General features: G+C 38.2%; 1 protein-coding gene across 7 annotated transcripts in view; it reads left to right on the plus strand.

Moving 5' to 3' along the window:
* DENND1A (DENN domain containing 1A) overlaps nucleotides 1-17,559 on the plus strand; it is a 536,105-nt gene that overhangs the window by 145,174 nt on the left and 373,372 nt on the right. For 5 of the 7 annotated variants that reach the window (XM_021674025.2, XM_021674026.2, XM_021674028.2 and 2 more), the window contains one exon: nucleotides 17,360-17,409. The exons of the other annotated variants lie outside the window; for them this stretch is intronic. In XM_021674025.2, the coding sequence (XP_021529700.2) occupies nucleotides 17,360-17,409 (50 nt within the window). The remainder of the gene's footprint in view (nucleotides 1-17,359; nucleotides 17,410-17,559) is intronic. 7 annotated transcript variants of the gene reach the window in all.

Raw genomic sequence — 17,559 nt, forward strand, 5'->3', positions numbered from 1 at the left:
TCTGCAGGTATAAACTCTCAATCTCTTTAGACCTTTGGATCTAAGAGCTGATTGTTAGCATGATAGCCACAGCGTGCTCTGCTGAAGTGGGTTTCTTGAAGTGGATATCAGTGTTCATGAATGCCACAGATTTCTGAGGTTCATTGATAGATTGCAGATGTAGAAATGCATCCCAGCTTAAACATCTGCTTCTTCGTATATGTTTAAAATTGTTGACAATTGGCTGATTTAAATGTTTTCTAAGTATAGGTTCACAGATGGGTAAAAAAGTAATCTATCACAGGTTGCCTCTTATTTTTCCCTGTGTTGTTACAAGTAAAATATATTACCTTGGACAGATGTCAAGTTGCTTTTAAAAGTGTTTGCTGAAGAAACAACACTTTTTTGTTTGGTTTGGTTTTTTAGAGTTGGGGTCTCATCTCAGTCTGTCGCCCAGGCTGGAGTGAAGTGGTGTGATCATAGCTCACTGTATCCTCAAACATTTGGTCTTAGCCAATTCTCCTACCTCAGCCTTCTGAGTAACTGGGACTTCAGGGTGTGCACCATCATGCCTGTCTAATTAATTTTTTTTTTAAGAACTGGGGGTCTTACTATGTTGCCCAGGCTGACCTTAAACTCCTGGCCTCAAGCAGTCCTCTTCCCTCAGCCTCCCAAAGTTCTGGGATTATGGGTATGAGCTACCTCAGAAAAACCTCTTTGTATGTAAGAGGTGCTATTCTGTAATACCCATATGCTGAGTTTTTCTCTATTTCCAGAGAAGGGTGAATTTAAGAATGGGATGGGGTTGAATTGACATCTTAATGAAAGTATATTTCAACCTTAAACATTTAGCCAAACTCAATTGAAAAATTGAGACATTTTCTGACTTAAGGCTCTTCTTTTAAGTTGAAGATTTCTTCCCAATTTGGTCACTCCCCAGCTGTTACAGTTATGTAGAAGGAACTCATTAAAAAGACAAATTCTTTTTGAGCCATTCTTTCTGAAAGCACGCCAAGCTATTCAGCTATGTTGTACTACTACTTATTTGAATCTGACTCCAGGAAATGGTAATTATGCAATCCTTACTTACACATTCTTATGACAATGTTCTCTTGGGTTTATTCAGCCTCCCAAAAAGCCCCACTAAATTTTTGTCTTTGAGTACTATTGGATGGTCTTGTTTCTAGTACGTTATGCTATGATTATAATGAAATGGACCATGTCTGCTTTTGAAAGTTGCAGTTTCTGTCTTCTCTTAGCCTCATAGAATCAGTCCTGGTTGCTCCTTGGATGCACCTGCAAGTCCTGTTCATTATTCTTTCTAAACTGCTCTCTAGTCTGTTCTATTCATCTGTTTCCCTCTGCATTCACACTCAAAGCTTCTCTCACATGGACTTTTCCTAATGGTCTACAATCCAGTGACCCTGCAATCACCACCCTCTCTAAGATGGCCTGAGATGACTTTCTAAAACCTAAATCAAATCACATAATTTCTCTTTAGTCAAAACTCTTGATGGTTCCCTGGTGCCTTCAAGATCAACTCCAAATCTCTTAACTTGGATTTAAGACTGGTCACGGTCTGACTTTGACCCAGCCCTTAGTCTTGTCGCCTGCCATCTCCCCTTACAGTCCAGATATAGGATGCCTCATTATTTCCCAGCTTGCTTGGCTTTTCCCCTCCTATTTTTGTCTGTCTGTCTGTTTGTTTGTTGGTTTATTTTTGTCCAAACTGGATTTTGGTTGGAATAGTTTTCTCCTTGTTGTCCTGCGGCTTCCACCCCGGTATACTTCTGTTTCTACTCCTTGTATCACCTTCTCTAGTCAATTCAGCCTCAGCTCTTAGGGAGCAATGGGAGTATCCACTCATACATCGTCTTGCTTGTACGTCTGTGTCGTTGTCACTCTTCAAATGTAGACATGGCTATGGCCAATGTTAGAGCCCCTTTGGGCAGCTAGGACAGATGAGGGGCTCAGTGAACAAAATGAGGTATGTGATACAGAGATGTGATTGCTAAAGAGTTAAGCTTCTAGAAAGGAGAGTGCAGAGGAATGATAGTGGTGATTAAGAGCTTGGACTTTGGAGCAAGTCTGCTAGGGTCTGAATACTGGCTTTGCCATTTACAGGGCTTTACCACTTAAGGATTTGATTTTCTCATCTAGAAGTAGAGATAGTCATAGTAACTACCTTTTATGGTAACTGTGAGGGTGTTGTGATTTAAAGTGTGTCAAGTGCTTAGAATAACAGCTGGCACCAAATCATTACTAATAATTATATCATCTATCCTATTATTGGGCGAAGATTTAAATAAAGAGCAAGGTAATCCTGTTTTGGTGCCTTTGTCAGGTGTTAGGGTTGTGTATGATAACCTTTGCCTCTAGAATTTCAGACCAATCCCAAGAAGGATTCTGGAAATGCTTCCCTTTCTAAACTCACACTGTTTCAGGACAAAATTTAGAGAAGTCACAAAGGTAAAAGTGAATATGGAAGAAGAGATAGAAACAATTTCTGAATATTTATGTTCTAAAATGTACTGAAAACAAAAACCCTTTAAATGGTGATGAAGGAGTTTCAAATAATTACTTTTTATTTTTTTATTCCAACTGTGAAATCTATATGTTGAGATTCCCATGTTCAGAACTTCAGAAATTTATTAATGGGACCACTGTCCTTGTAAATGAGCCCTTTTGGTTGTATCTAGTATTTTGTATTACTGTGGTAGCTTTCATTTTTAAAATACATATACAGTATAGTAAAGATTCCTCTGGCTATCATAATTTCAAACTGTGTAACTTCAGTCAGTTTCAGATTTCAAATGTGGTATAACATGCTCAGACTGTGAGCCTGAGAGAGAGAGAGAGAGAGACAGAGACAGAGAGAGAGAGAGAGAGAGAGAGAGAGAGAGAGAGAGAGAGAGAGAGAGAGATCGCGCACACGCATATAGCAGGTGGGGGTTGGTAGGTAGAAATGAAAAGGTGTTTGTAAAATGAAAATCTCTTAAAATTGATCTTATCAAAGATTATTTACATAAATTATGTGATACAATGTTGTTTCACAGAGCTTTTATCCCTGGAATATTCTTATCTACGCTGTTTGTCTAGAAGATACTAATTCGTTTTTCTAAAGTCAGTTTAAATGCTACCTCCTTTAAGGAGTCTTTTACATCTCCCAGGAAGGCTTCTATCAGAAAACATAAAACACTTTATACTTGTTTACTGTCCTCTCCCTTTCCCAGGCAGAAAGTCAGAGATTCTTGCCAACTTCGTGTCCAGATTTCTAGGACCTGGTACTGTGCATGGCTGTTAAGAGACCAAGCATCTAATATATAATAAGCGATTGAATAGTCCTCATACTGTAATCTTTGGGCTCAGAATTTCAGCTAGGTAGGACAATCCAAGACATACCCTTATTAAATCCCATCTTACCTAGCAGAGGCGTAAGCAGATGTGTTTAGGATTCTCATATTTGAGTGTATATCGAACATGCTGCCTCTTTGTGCAGTATCTAGTTTTAGAGGTATAACCTGTAAAGTGTTGAGAACATGTTTTATCAGAGCACTCTTCCAACCTGTCATATACTTATCATTTCTGGAGATCGAAACCCCTAGCAAATTGAGAAATAGTTTTGGATTTTTAGAATGTATCTGCTATAATAAACAGATTAAATGAAGCTAGAAATACTTTGTATTATTCATGTATTATTTATGTCTTAAGAAATATTCCCCTACCCCTTAAAATATTAAATTCTTATTTTTTTTTTTTTTAGACAGAGTCTCACTCTGTTGCCCAGGCTGAAGTGCAGTCATGCAGTCTTGACTCACTGCAACCTCTGTCTCCCAGATTCAAGCAATTCTTCTGCCTCATCCTCCTGCGTAGCTGGGACTACAGGCATGTGTCACCACGCCTGGCTAATTTTTGTATTTTTAGTAGAGATGGGGTTTTGCCATGTTGCCCAGACTGGTCTTGTATTCCTGACCTCAGGTGATTCACCCACCTTGGCCTCCCAGAATGCTGAGATTATAGGTATGAGCCACTGTGCCCAGCCTTTTTTTTTTTTTTTTAATGTTTAACTTAAAGTTAGGAGGCAAATATCCCCATGTTATATGAGATTTGACCTTGGATATGACACTTTGGGCAAAGACTACATTTTTTGGCTTCATCTTTTACATCTGTTAAATGAAAAAATATTAATATTAACTTTGTAGAATTGGCAGGAAAAGTAGCCATAATGTATACATAATACCTGAATTCATCTAGTTCAGTAAATGTTTTCTGTTGTAGTATGAGGAAAAACAGTTTGATGCTTCTATGTAACTGATGATGTTTGATACTGTATTAAGTCTCAGAATGTAAATAAGTCCTTCCTGTAGATAGAAGGACCCAAAGTTGAATGATAAACCCTCACTATTCTAGAACCATTCCCCAATTTCTCATCACAAGGCAGCTGAAACAACTATTATTTTATTGCCCTCCAGACAAGACGTGGTTTCCCTCAAAGGTTCTGGTGATTAATATCATCTAATCCAGGAAACTTTTGAGACTGAAAGAGAGCACTGTGACTTCATAGAAATCATAGGCATAACTGAGATGTCCTGGGCAAACTGGCAGGTGAGGTTACCCTTCCCTAAGGCCCTTTAACAGGACAGCACAAACCTTTCACTCTACTGCTGCAGTTGGAAGTGAGCTTGGAGAGAGGCTTTATCTGCATTCATCATGAGGGCTAGTACTGCACAAAATCTTAGCTGTGTGAATGCTTATGACCCTGGGACAGAATGCTAATCAAACAAGGATGGAGATTGAGACTCTCTCTCTTGAGTAGAGAGATAGGCAAGTTACTTCACCAGTCTACCTGAAACTAATTTTACTCAGTTTTCAAGTTGCAGTCCATAAATAGGGGGGTGATAATATCTGCATAAGATTAGTGGTAGGATCACTGAGCATATGTAACACTTCAGCAAGAACTGACACATAGCATTTGCTTTATCAGTCCCTTTCCACTTGTCACTTAAACCCCTCCTCCCAACCAAGAAAAGATAACCATTGATAGATGAGGAACAAAATAAAGACAAATAGGTTAGTTCCACAATCTGAGTAAACTTCTATAGGTAAAGTTAGATACTTTATATATATAATTCATGTTATTAGGCAAAAATGGCAAACCTTTGACAAAAATGTGATACTACATTTATACAAACTTTAGTCTTCCCTATTCCTTTCATTTTCAGTCTTCCCTATTCCTTTCATTTTCAATGTCAAGAATAAACATTAAAGTTTGATTCTCTGATCAATTCAAATCTGTGCTTTGGTCCATGTGGTCTCACTGCTTCCTATGAGGATTGAACATGAAGGCATGTGGACTTTAGCACAGTGCATGGCAATAGTAAGTGCTCAATCAATGTTCTTTCTTCCTTTCTTAGTCCAGACTATCACCCAATTATTTTTTTTTTCAGCATCATCATTCACTGAACGTTGCCTCTGTGCCAGATACTTTGCTGGACATTGGCAATGGGTATAACCCCCATCCTTCTTAACTCAGTCTAGAGATAACGGTCAGGGCGATGGTAGGAATGATAGCCATAGGACAGGATTTGGGGAGGCAACTTGGGAGAGGCAAGAAGCTCACTGAGAATAGCCTCTGAGTCTTCCTGGAGTCTGGAAGATGTAGGGGTAGATGGAGGGTTAGAAAGTCTTGTGCAAGGCCTGGTGCGGTAGCTCACGCCTGTAATCCCAGCACTTCAGAAGGCTCAGGCAGGCAGATCACTTGACATCAGGAGTTCGAGACCAGCCTGGCCAACATGGCAAAACCCCATCTCTACTAAAAATACAAAAACTAACTGGCGTGTTGGGGGGCACCTGTAATTCCAGCTACTTGGGAGGCTGAGGCAGGAGAATCGCTTGAACCTGGGAGGTTGGAGGTTGCAACAAGCCGAGATCTCGCCACTGCACTCCAGCTTGGGTGACAGGGCGAGACTTCGTCCCCCACCAAAAGAAAAGTCTTATGCAAGTGGAATGCAAAAGGATCCAATCCATGCTTTGGCCCCTGCCAACTTGTCCAGTCTCCTCTACTCCAGCCTGCCAAGCTGCTTTTCAGTTCCTTGAATGTGCCCACGGCTCCTGTTCCGCTGCCCTTGCTCTGCTGTTGCTGTTGCTGCTCCCCGTCTTTGCCTGGTGAATACCTATTCTTTCCTCAAGTCTCAGCTCCAAATGTTGCTTCCTGAGAAACGTTTCTTGTTCCTTCTATCTAAATTCAGGCCCCTGGCATTCTGTCTTGAGCACTCTGCTCTTTTCTGTCACAGCTCCTGGGGCAGTTTGAATGGGGTGTTCATGTGTACATTTTGATAGCATCTCTATTTCCAACTAGATCATAAGCCCCATGTAGATGGGGACCACATCTTGCTTGGTCTGTGCTTTATTACTGGCTTCTAGCACATTGTCTGGTACTAAGTATCTTATTATGCTTAGGGAAATAATTTATTTTCTTTTCTCTGATGGCTTTGAAGTATAGTACTTGATTTCAGGGGCTTCTTTGTCCCCTGTCTTGTTTACTAACACTTGGAAAGGTTTTAAAGCCTCCTATGCTTTTTTTTTCCAGAGTTATCTTGAAATTCAACAACCATGGCAAATATTTGAATCTCAGTCACACAGATGGATCATCTGTCCCCCAGCCAGTATTCTCAGCCACTATTAAGGGTGACCTGAGATCCTTTCTTCTTTTGATGGAGGGAAAGGGATTAGCAAGCAGCAGTGTACCAGGAACCTAGATGACAAGCCTGGATTTCAGACATGTTGAGCTTAAAGTATCTGTGGGATGTGGGGAAGAAAGGTCCAACAGACCATTCGAATAGGAGCCTGGAGGCCAGGTGCAGTAGCTCACGCCTGTAATCCCAGCACTTTGGGAAGCTAAAGTAAATCACTTTAGCTTGAATCACTGAGTTCAGGAGTTTGAGACCAGCCTGAGCAACACGGCAAAACCCCATCTCTGCCAAAAATAAAAAATCAGCTGAGTATGGTGGCGTGTGCCCATGGTCTCAGCTACTCAGGAGGCTGAGGTGAGAGGATTGCTTGAGCCCAGGAAGCAGAGGTTGCCGGGAGCCAAGATTGCACCACTTGCCTCCAGCCTGGGCAACACAGTGAGACCCTGTGTCAAAAATAAAAAACAGGCCGGGCGTGGTGGCTCAAGCCTGTAATCCCAGCACTTTGGGAGGCCGAGGCGGGTGGATCACGAGGTCAAGAGATCGAGACCATCCTGGTCAACACGGTGAAACCCCGTCTCTACTAATACAAAAAATTAGCTGGGCATGGTGGCGCGTGCCTGTAATCCCAGCTACTCAGGAGGCTGAGGCAGGAGAATTGCCTGAACCCAGGAGGCGGAGGTTGCGGTGAGCCGAGATCGCGCCATTGCACTCCAGCCTGGGTATCAAGAGCGAAACTCCGTCGCAAAAAAAAAAATAAATAAATAAAAATAAAAAAATAAAAAACAAAACAAAAAAGAATAGGAACCTGGAGCTGGAAATATAGTTCAGAATTGAACACTTGAATTTGAGAGTCATTTACCTTGTGCTGATAGTTGAAACTAAGGTGTAGGCAAACTGCTAATAGTGGAAGATGCAGAGAGAGAAGGAGAAAGATAAAATCATGGAAGGGAGTTGAGAAGGGGCCCAGAAATAGAGCAGTGAGAGAGGCAGGAGGAGGCCCCTCTGTATTCTTCATCTAAAAACCATCATTGGACAAGCAATGTGTTTTGAGTGAGTGGAGAGTAGAGAACCAGAAAAGGATTTCTCCTCTTTTAATATTGCTTTAAAAATATTGTAAGCCAAATAAACCTCAAATTGAAGAGCTCTCAATTATCCATAGAGCATGAATTCATTTATCTGTCAAGAAAACCCATGGACCTTACCTGTAGAAATGAACTATATTGATCTAAGAATTATTTCTATGAAGAGTCCATACCTCAAAAACAGTTGTGAATTCTGGGTGGTGGAAACATGTTTTATTTTTAATTCTTTATACTTTAAACATTTTTTTTTTTTTAAATAGCACATTTGTGTGCAATAAGCATTTGGTCATTTGGCAACAATCACGTGTGAATTGTTGAATTACCAGAGAGCCAACATGATTGTCATTGCCATTTTACCTTTTGGGATTTCTGAATTTGGGTTTTTGGGTGTTGGTGAGTTTGTTTGGGTTATGTTGTGTGGCCAGGCTCCTTAACACTCTAGATCAGGGTTGGCAGGCTACTACCTACAGCCAGCTGGTCACATCCTGCCTGAGGCTGGATTTTGTATGGCCTGTGAGGTAAGATGGTTTTTTACCCTTGTTAAGGATAATAAAAAAACAAACAAGAACACGTGACAGAGACCATAAGTGGCCCGCAAAGCCTAAAATATTTACAGTCTGGCCTTTTGGAGAAAAGTTTGCCGGCTCCCTTCTTAGGTTATAAGTTGCACATGAAAGGAATCCAAAATTTCATAGGAAAAGCTCAAAGTGATGACTTCAATTCCAGAATGTCTTGAACGTCTTAACACTTTTAAAGAGTGACTTACCTGTTGAATCAGGAGAACACATTTTTGGTGGTGAAATGAAGACTTGATTGAAAGAGTGCCGTGTATGATTTGACAGTACAGACAGAGGGTAAAGGGACTTCTGTATTGTATGATATTTCAGAATAGTTCTGGAAAGTGTCTGGACATATTATGGTGCCATTGTTGTGTTTAATTTATCCCAGGCAGCCTCAAGTAAACACTAGAATTTGTATGTTGCAGCAAAATATGCAAAGTAAAACCAAATACATATGTGAGATTGTATTATTTTATTGTATTTTGCTGGTCCTCTGAAGAGACTTTTTTCCTAGTTGCAAAAAATTAAAATCCTTGAGTGTTAGATGTTAGAAACTTTTTGAATTATGTAATTTCTTTATTTCAGTAATGTTTCATATCACCTCCTTCTGTCTTTGTAATGAGATGTTATCAATCTGTTCTGAGCATAATTTTTTTTCAGTCTTGAATCCTCCTTGTATCTTCCTATTCTATCAGAATCTGCACGTCGTAGGAAATAAAAGTTGATTTGAAACAGTTCTGTAACACTAAACAGATGACTGTTTAGTGAGACTCTGTCTAATCAGTTGCTAAATAATTCTCTCTCAAAAGCAGATTTGATATTTACATTTTGATTTTCATATTCTGCTCACAGTGTTTGTTGACGGTGTCTGACATTCCCTACCACTGGATAAATAAAGCCTATTTCCTTTTCAACATTTTAGGCTATTATTCTCATACAAGAGCTAATAAGCAGAAGGTCAGATATATTACCAAACTATGATCCTGTCTATCAGAAGAAGCCAGGAACCTTGATTAATATGCCTTGCGTAACTGATGATTTCAGTTCCATACTGGTAGTGCTAGAATAATTTGTATAAACCAAGCAGTACACATTCCTTATTTTAGCACTAAGACTTACAAAGGCTTCTTTTAGCAGCCTTTAATTTTGTACTTAGGTATGTGACATAGCCTGTGGCTGTGATAGCTACTGTGAATCTGCAGTTGTTTTGGGATGAAAGGAAGAGGCAGCTGGAAACTCGGTAGCTACATCTAGCTGTCTACCTAGAGAAGGCCTTGATTTCAAGTTTATCTAAACAAGCTCGACTAATCCCAACTATCTAGGGGGATCCACTGTCAAAACAAGCAGCGTGGCCCTGAGGCAAACACAGCTATACAGAAATGAAGGCTGGGGCTTCCAATACTCCGATGACTGCATACTGGAGGCCTTTTTCCCCCCTGAAAGAGGGTAAGAGAGGTAGAATTTGCATAATGCCTTTTCATTGGAAACTTTTGGAAAGCTGACAGACCTTCAGCTTATAGATCTGTAGCCACAATACAGAGTCTATAGGAGAATCCTTGAATGACCTAACCATATTGAAAGAAAATATAAAAGCGTCCAAGTATAGCCAAGTGAGAGAGGAAAAGAGGCTGATGCATTGTCTAACATCTGCTGTACTTCTCGTTAGTTTTGTTCTTTGGTATTCTGTGTGGACTTTGGAGAAGCCTAAGACAGCCTAACATGAATCCTATAATCTTCCTTCTGAATATTTATGTAGCGTGCCAGCTTCTAAGCTGTCCTTTGCGTTTTCCTACTTCCCCCTCATTTTCATGCTCTCAAATGAGGCCAACATTTCAAAAGCTAAATAAATGTTTGTGAATGTTTATAAAAGATTTGCATAAATTTGTCCTTGTCTGACAAAGATCACTTTTTTCTTATGCCAGTTCTGAAAAAAAAATTTTTAAGGTTTTGGTGCTTGTCTTGACAACAAAGTCCTGCATCCCAGAACAATGATTGCTGATTAAGTGGGTATGCAATTGTGACTGAATAGGCTTTCAAGATTCTGAGTAAAAAGACCTATCATCTGAAGGCTGAATTATAGAATTTAGAAAATGTTATCAGAAGTACACATTTAAATCTATTTTTTGGTACCATATCATTAGGTAAGACAAAGCATTCTTACAAGTTAAAAGTATAGCCACCCATGGTTTAAAAAATTCTCCTGTATAAATTTTAATAATTAGAATGTTTCGGTAACTCAGTATATCACTTTTCTTCCCTATGTTTGAACATATTTAAAAATAATTTTTAGACCTTTAGGTACTTTTTGGAAACTGTAAGTCTACCAGTTGTATGTGTTAATATGGTTACTGGGGTGGCGATCAGAGGGAATTTACTAGGCAGTCCTTTAAGATATTTGAATGCTCAATCATACCTTGAGAAAATATAAACTACATGAAATATGTGTTAGGGCTTAATTACAGGACATACACACATACACAGCGCCCAGACACTTATGCCACCGACGGGTGTTTGCTGAATTCATTTATCTTTTAAAATTAGAATGGATTTTGTGGGGTGGCAGGGGAAGTTGTGGGTAGAGGTGCTAATTTAGTTCAGAGATATTTGAAGATTGGCAGGAGAGAGAGGTAACAGCCAGTTCTGTTAGTCCTTTGGTTGTATTGGTTTAGAGGTTTAAGTTGTCATTAAGGCACAAACTAGAGCCACTTCTCTGACACAGTTTTTATCACATCTGCTAGGCTTGTGTCCCAAGAGGAGACGTGGAGAGCAGTGAATTCAGCATGGGCCCATTATCGACTGCTTTTTCGTGTGTTGTAAAAGGAGTGAGACCTCAGGGAGGCTTGGAGCCTCCTCCCGTGTAATGTCCAAGTCAGATTTGAAGGACTGGTGGCAGGAAAGCTTTGGCCTTGGGGTGTGAATTCTAAGAAATAGAGGCACAATTAAGTTTAAAAAATTCAAGGACTTTGAGCTTGATAATGAAAGATTTTTCTCTAGACTAATGTGAGCAGAAAAGTTGCCCATCTGTGCACATTTTTGTGTGCATTTAAAATATTTAAAGGCTGACAGCTTTTAATATGCTTACAAAATAGTATTTCTATCAGTGCTCTTTTTTTTTCCTTTTCTTTTTAAATAGTATCTTCCTAAGGGCAAGTTGCCTCTTCAGTGAAATCATGTTTGCAGTTTTACTGTTGGGACCCCTATTCCTTTGGTATGTTCTGACTTGTGTCCCCTCCTCCCCCCTTCCTTTTGGAAATATTGATAACATAAATATTCAGATAACAGGAATTAAAATGCTTAAGAAAATAAGAGAAAATATTTTAGAGTAATCATATTACTCTAAAATTACCACTGAATCCTGATGCCACTGAATGCTAATTGTTAAGAGATCATAACCAAATAATTTGTTCATTTTGGAAGTACAGTATTTGAAGCAAGTGTGAAGAATTTTGTTGCCATTTCATGCTGACTTTATAAATACAGCTCTCTCATTTTCAACCACTTTGTGTAAGATTTAAAATTAATAAAAGGGAATCTTGGAATAGAAGATATTATATAATATGATCATGGAACAACTTTGTTTTAGATAAGTTTGAAGAAAGGGGAAGATGCAAAAGAATAAAGTAATTGTGTTAAAAAGTTTTAAAAATAAGATTCCGTATTTTTGCTTCAGACTTCAAAGGCCATGAAGGTTTATACTTAAAAGTAGTTTTGGAGGGGTCTCTTTTGCTGTCTAAAACCTTCTCCTGCACTTTCTGTCCTTGTTAATTTAGGTACTCAGTTTATATAATAATATGTTTATAGAATATGATGAATTTATTATAATTATCTTTGAATTACAACATTGAAACTACATATTCGATATCACAAATTAGCAAAATTATGACTCAGAATTAACTGAAGTTTATAAAAAGTAAACTAGGGGTAAATATTGAAATGTACCAAAGAAAGGAAGCAGGCTCTGTAGTATTTGAGCAGTGTTGTTAGAAATTTGACCCGGCTTTTATGTTTGGGTGTTGAAAGGCCTTTCTGTAAAACCCCTTATTTCAGGCTTCTTTTTCCCACTGAAAAATATTAAAATTTGGTTGTAATTACACTTATGGGTCTTGGATTTAATTTGACACTTAAAGTGAAGGAGAAAAATTTTATTTCCTGTGTTCACGTTTAGGAAACTTCTGATCAACATTCTTGAACTTGGTGCTAATTAAGCCTCCAAGAACAACTGCTTTACCCTTCTTAATCATCAGCATTTAAAATCTTTGTTAGCATTCATTGGGAGTCCCTGGTTTTAACTTGAAATGGCTTAAGGTAGAAATTTTGTTGGCTTTTTTGTATGTTTGGATTTTGTGTGTGTTCTGTTTTTAACTTTCAACTTGAGTTTTAAGATCATCAATCAGAGGCTTTTCTTTTAAGTCAGTGGCACTGCTCGCAATTGCAGGACTTAGAGGGTCAGCATCTCCCTCATGGTATTAAAAAAAATTTAAACATAGGGAGTATTTTAGGAATTTGAGCTCTGCTGATCTTTTCATCACACACCTACATTTTGAAATGAACAAATAAATTAGATACAAGAAACCCAGGAAATGTTCTCCCACGGTTTCCCTTCCTCTCCTTCTTTCACTCTCGTTTTTGGACAAAGGTAAATTATCAACTGCTACATCAGCTTTCAGCAAGCCACCAAGAGGCTAATTGTGGCTTTTACATATTTTAAAATACATTCATATATTCAAGCTATTTCTTCTTTTTTTAAAAATCTTTTTCTGCACACGTATTTTTCCCTTTGAACTATTGAGAATATGCCTCATCTTCTTATGTTCTGTAACTCCAGTGGACACTGTAATCACCCTGCACTTTTATCTTTCAGATGGCATTTATTTATGGGGTGTGTATGTCTGTGTCTGACTGTCAGTTGTTTTCATCTGCCAAATAAAACTAATTTTTGTTTATAGGTTTCAGTGAAGCAATGAAAACAAAGTATTTGACATCTGGAATGTTGGTTGTTGCAGGATTTCCTATACCCCTCTACCTAGCACCCCAAGGTCAGGGTGAATTAGTTTAGCCTTCTCATTAGTAATCCCAGTTAACTTCATTGAATTTAGTCTTCAAAGTTTTGCTTCCAGATAGGATTCTATAATATTATACATTTAAAAGTTTATTAGGTTCTTAAGTTCAGTGTCAACTGAGTGTAATCTAATTTCTCCAGATTGGAGTAAATTTGGGCCTTCTGACCAGATGAGAATTAGAATTGGATGAAGTGAATCTAAAGTAGACTGAAATGAATCTTGAGTTCATTTCTGAATTGCATTTGCAAGTGTGTCCAGCATTAGGTGTGTTAATTTCATATTTTGGTTCAAGAGGCTTTGGTATCTTCTTGTGGGGAGAGCTTTGTAGATGTTACTTTTCTACTACACTATGCAGTCTGCTCCTTCATGTATGCAAAACTGAAAGATCGGTGCAACTGCCTAACACACTTCCTCCCTGCCCCCTCTGCTCTTATTTCTTCCCACATGAAGTATCATATATTTTGTTAGGAAGAAAAGCCCTTTTGGAATTGCCTATTTCATAAATTGTCTGGTGACACAAAGGGGTTGAATGCTGTATTCTTGTCTCATTTATTTTGAAAACTTTGCTACTGAACTCACCTTAATCAATGAGCTCAGTGTTGTCTCCAATAAGTTATGTGTTGGATATATTGATTGGGAGGGATTTTAGAAGACCCGTCTGGGGTTTATAATGTCAGCAGTGTTTTGATTATGAAAAGAGTTGGAACCTGGGGACATGGAACCAGGTGGCGAATGTCCTAAAGCCAGTGGTGACATGGTGGACTGGTTTCCTCCTGGGATCCAGTTCATGCCCTGCACTTTAACTGTGGTGACTGGCTACTATAGATTCACTTTTTTGCTCATTAAAATGTTAAAAAATCAAACTGTACATAAAAAGATTTGTGAAAATATAAACTTGGGAATTGATCTGGAGAGCTGGCACACAGTCCTCCCCACCCCCTGCCTTAGCAATGAGGTCATTTACATTTCATCAGCTGTGCTGCATCCCCAAGATCCGATTTATGTGGCAGTAGTTGAAGTTGCACCGAGGCTGGTTGTCTAAAAGAGCTTGTGTAGGCAAGAGAAACGGGAACGAGAACAAAAAATTCCATCTACAAAGAAGGTGCCCTAGCCAAAGACACAAGTTCTAGTGAGAAAAAGGGGTTGGTAACTGGTTAATGACTGATGTCCCAATAAAGTTAATATTGAAAGACTGTGGGCCACTGCCATGAATATGCTGCTCAAAATATATTTAAATCGGGATTTTAAAGTTCCCCTTTCTCAGAGAGTGGTATTTTTCATGTTCGAATAATTGTATTTTTCTTTGGGAAAAGAGGATAAGGCATGAATGTTTATATGTAAGGAAAACATCAGCATTAAGAAAATGGGTTTATGTAACTTGTTTATTAAATTGGTTTATTGCAGTTTTTATTTACAGAGAACATTGCTTGTTTTTCCCTCCCTCTTCTTGTCCTGCCCTTCCCAAATTAAGAAGTAGATATCTCAGGTCTGAATTCAATAATGTGTGAATATGCCGAATACAGAGTAGATGCTCATTTTTGTTTTTTCTTCTGACAGCACACCACCATCTTGTTTGACTTAAATTGGAATATCAAGCTCTTGTAATATCACAAACATGAAGAAACATATTGTAATGTACCAACATGTGCCTACATTTGCCTATATTCCCTTCTCCTTCCCCTCCCCCTGCCCCATTGCTTAATTAGATTTATTGCTGTTTGCTTTGGTAAAAAGGAAAGCTGGTGGGTGGTTACACTCAGCTTACGTTGGGTATTTTGATATTTGTTCTAATATTATCTGACAGACAAGTTCAAGGTTGGTTATTACTATTGACATTAGAGAGTGGTAAGAAGTTTCTATATTGTAGTGAGTAATAAGTTGGGCATATTAGATTCCTTTGACTCTGCTGTAGAGCACAATGCCTTCTCATAGCCATGGGGGTCCTTTCTTTCAAAAATCTTTGAGGCCTTTTGCCAGTGCAGCTCCAGCATAGAGTAGAGAAGTACTTTCTGCACCTGTAACTTTTGAGTGGTAAAGGGTAGCTGTCTTTGTAGCTGATATGGTCAATGAGTGAGCACCGAATACTGAGTTTTAAAGAATGGCAGATTCATATACTAAAGTTAAGAGATGCTTTCTGTTACTAGTCAAAACTTGAAGTGGAAGGAAATTTGTAATGAATTTGTGTGTAAATCATAAGGATTTTGTGTATGTGAATTATAGTATATTTTATAATTAATTAACACTCCAGGCATTAAATGTTTTATGTGATGTCTTTTCCTATCTTTGCCTGATAATAACATTATGCACTGAAAAATTGCCTTTGTTCTGATTCTGTATTACCTATTGCAGTTTATCTAAGTGTGATTAGTTTGTAAACAATGTATATGCCTGAGTGCCACATTATAAATTAACTAATTTATAAATAATGTTTCTTAGGATATGCTGAGGTGTTCTCATCCACTCTTTTTCACTTCTTAGTTTCCCATTCATTTATTATATTATTTCATGACATGCCTTAACAGTGCTGTGATATACATAGTGCCAGTCCAGGATGATATTAAAAAATAGGATATGCTCAATTGAATTATGTAGGCGGAACATGCTCTGGCAGAGCAAGTCAATGTGCTTTCTGCTTCATTGAGTGGGTTATTAGATTGATGTGGTTTATTTCTTGAATGATAGAACTGGTTTTAAAAATAAATGAAGCGAGAAGCATCAATTCAGTTAGCATTGATAATTCATTATTATTGGTTAGAAAGTGCTACATTTGTAAACTGATCTTTAATTTATCACTTGGATTAGGGTTTGCAGTGGGCAGGTTTGTTTTAATTTGAACCAGCTTCTCAATGACTGAAAAATGTGTTCTTCATTTTGTCTTGAGGTTGGGATTTTAAATAGTTAAAAAGCAAATCAAATGCATGAAAGGAATACTTTTTTAAAATTTATAACATTGGTCTGTGAACTTATGATAAGCACCAACTGTGGGCTCTCCAAGTCTGCAGTTAAATTAAGTCAAGCTAAGGAAAATTCTATGAAGGAAATAGTAACTAACTACCTGTCTATGTGGTTAGCTATGTGTATATGTGCTATATATATGAAATGTGTCTTTTAGGGAAAGTCACACACCACTGTATATTGTGTGTCTTGTACTTTTGTTGTTGTTGTTATAGTAAGAATTTATTTTATGAATAAGTTGTTGAGATGTCACCTTATTTTGTGTACCCTAATCCTGAATAATGTGCCTGGCTTTATGTACTTGTATATATATTTTTTAAAAAAGACATTTAAACTGGTAGTTTGCTTTAAATTTTAACAAATTACAAGCAGGTGAGTATGTTCAATTATGGTGATATTTCAATAAGAATAGTACATACTTAAAATTGTTACAGTTTGGTTCCAAAATAAATGTATGCCAAAAATGGCAACTTCTTTATAAAGTAAGTAAATGAAGTTTTAAAGTCTAAAAAATGTAGCTGACAATGTTCAGGGACAATTATCTTCAAGTTGGCTTTCCATTCTGCTGTGACTTGGCCTATTGATGTTGGGAAGCGTTGTCTAATCCCGGCCCCCTCTGTTCCTAGGTAACAGGCAAAAACGGTGCCAGCAACAGCGGCCCTGCCAGGCCAAACCCATGTGGCTCGGTGTTATTCACTCTGATCCATATGGTCAGGCTGGAGATGTTCCCTGGAGGGGTGTTAACACTCAGCAACCCAACCGCCTCCCTCCCTTCAGAGCTTTCCTGCATGGCTCCTGCTGCTTGCCCATGTGTGATTCTTGATTAATTTTTCATTTTTAATGAAGTTTGATCATGTTTATTATTTCTCATGATTGACTGCCTGGTACTCCTCCCATGTAATTGATAAAGCCCATATTTCTTCATCTGTCTCCTCTTTCTTTAGGGTAAAGTTGCTAGATTGTGTGCTGTGGTTAATGTTAGATTTATTGGTCCCATTAGATGTATAAATTATCTCTCTTTCTCTCCACAGGAAGTTCTACAGACTTTGACCAAGTTTTGTTTCCCCTTCTATGTGGACAGGTAGTGTCAGATTTTCAAACTTTACTAGAAAAAAAAAGTGTCAATAAACCTGCTATAGAAAATAAAAACCATACCATTCTTAACATTCTGTCTGTTTAACCATGATTTAAGATACCTGTGTTCCAAAGAGAGTTGCAATATTCTCCCTTC

This window comes from Aotus nancymaae, unplaced genomic scaffold (genome assembly GCF_030222135.1).
Source record: "Aotus nancymaae isolate 86718 unplaced genomic scaffold, 86718_ANA_hifiasm-v0.15.2.pri h1tg000003l, whole genome shotgun sequence".
Taxonomy (NCBI): domain Eukaryota; kingdom Metazoa; phylum Chordata; class Mammalia; order Primates; family Aotidae; genus Aotus; species Aotus nancymaae.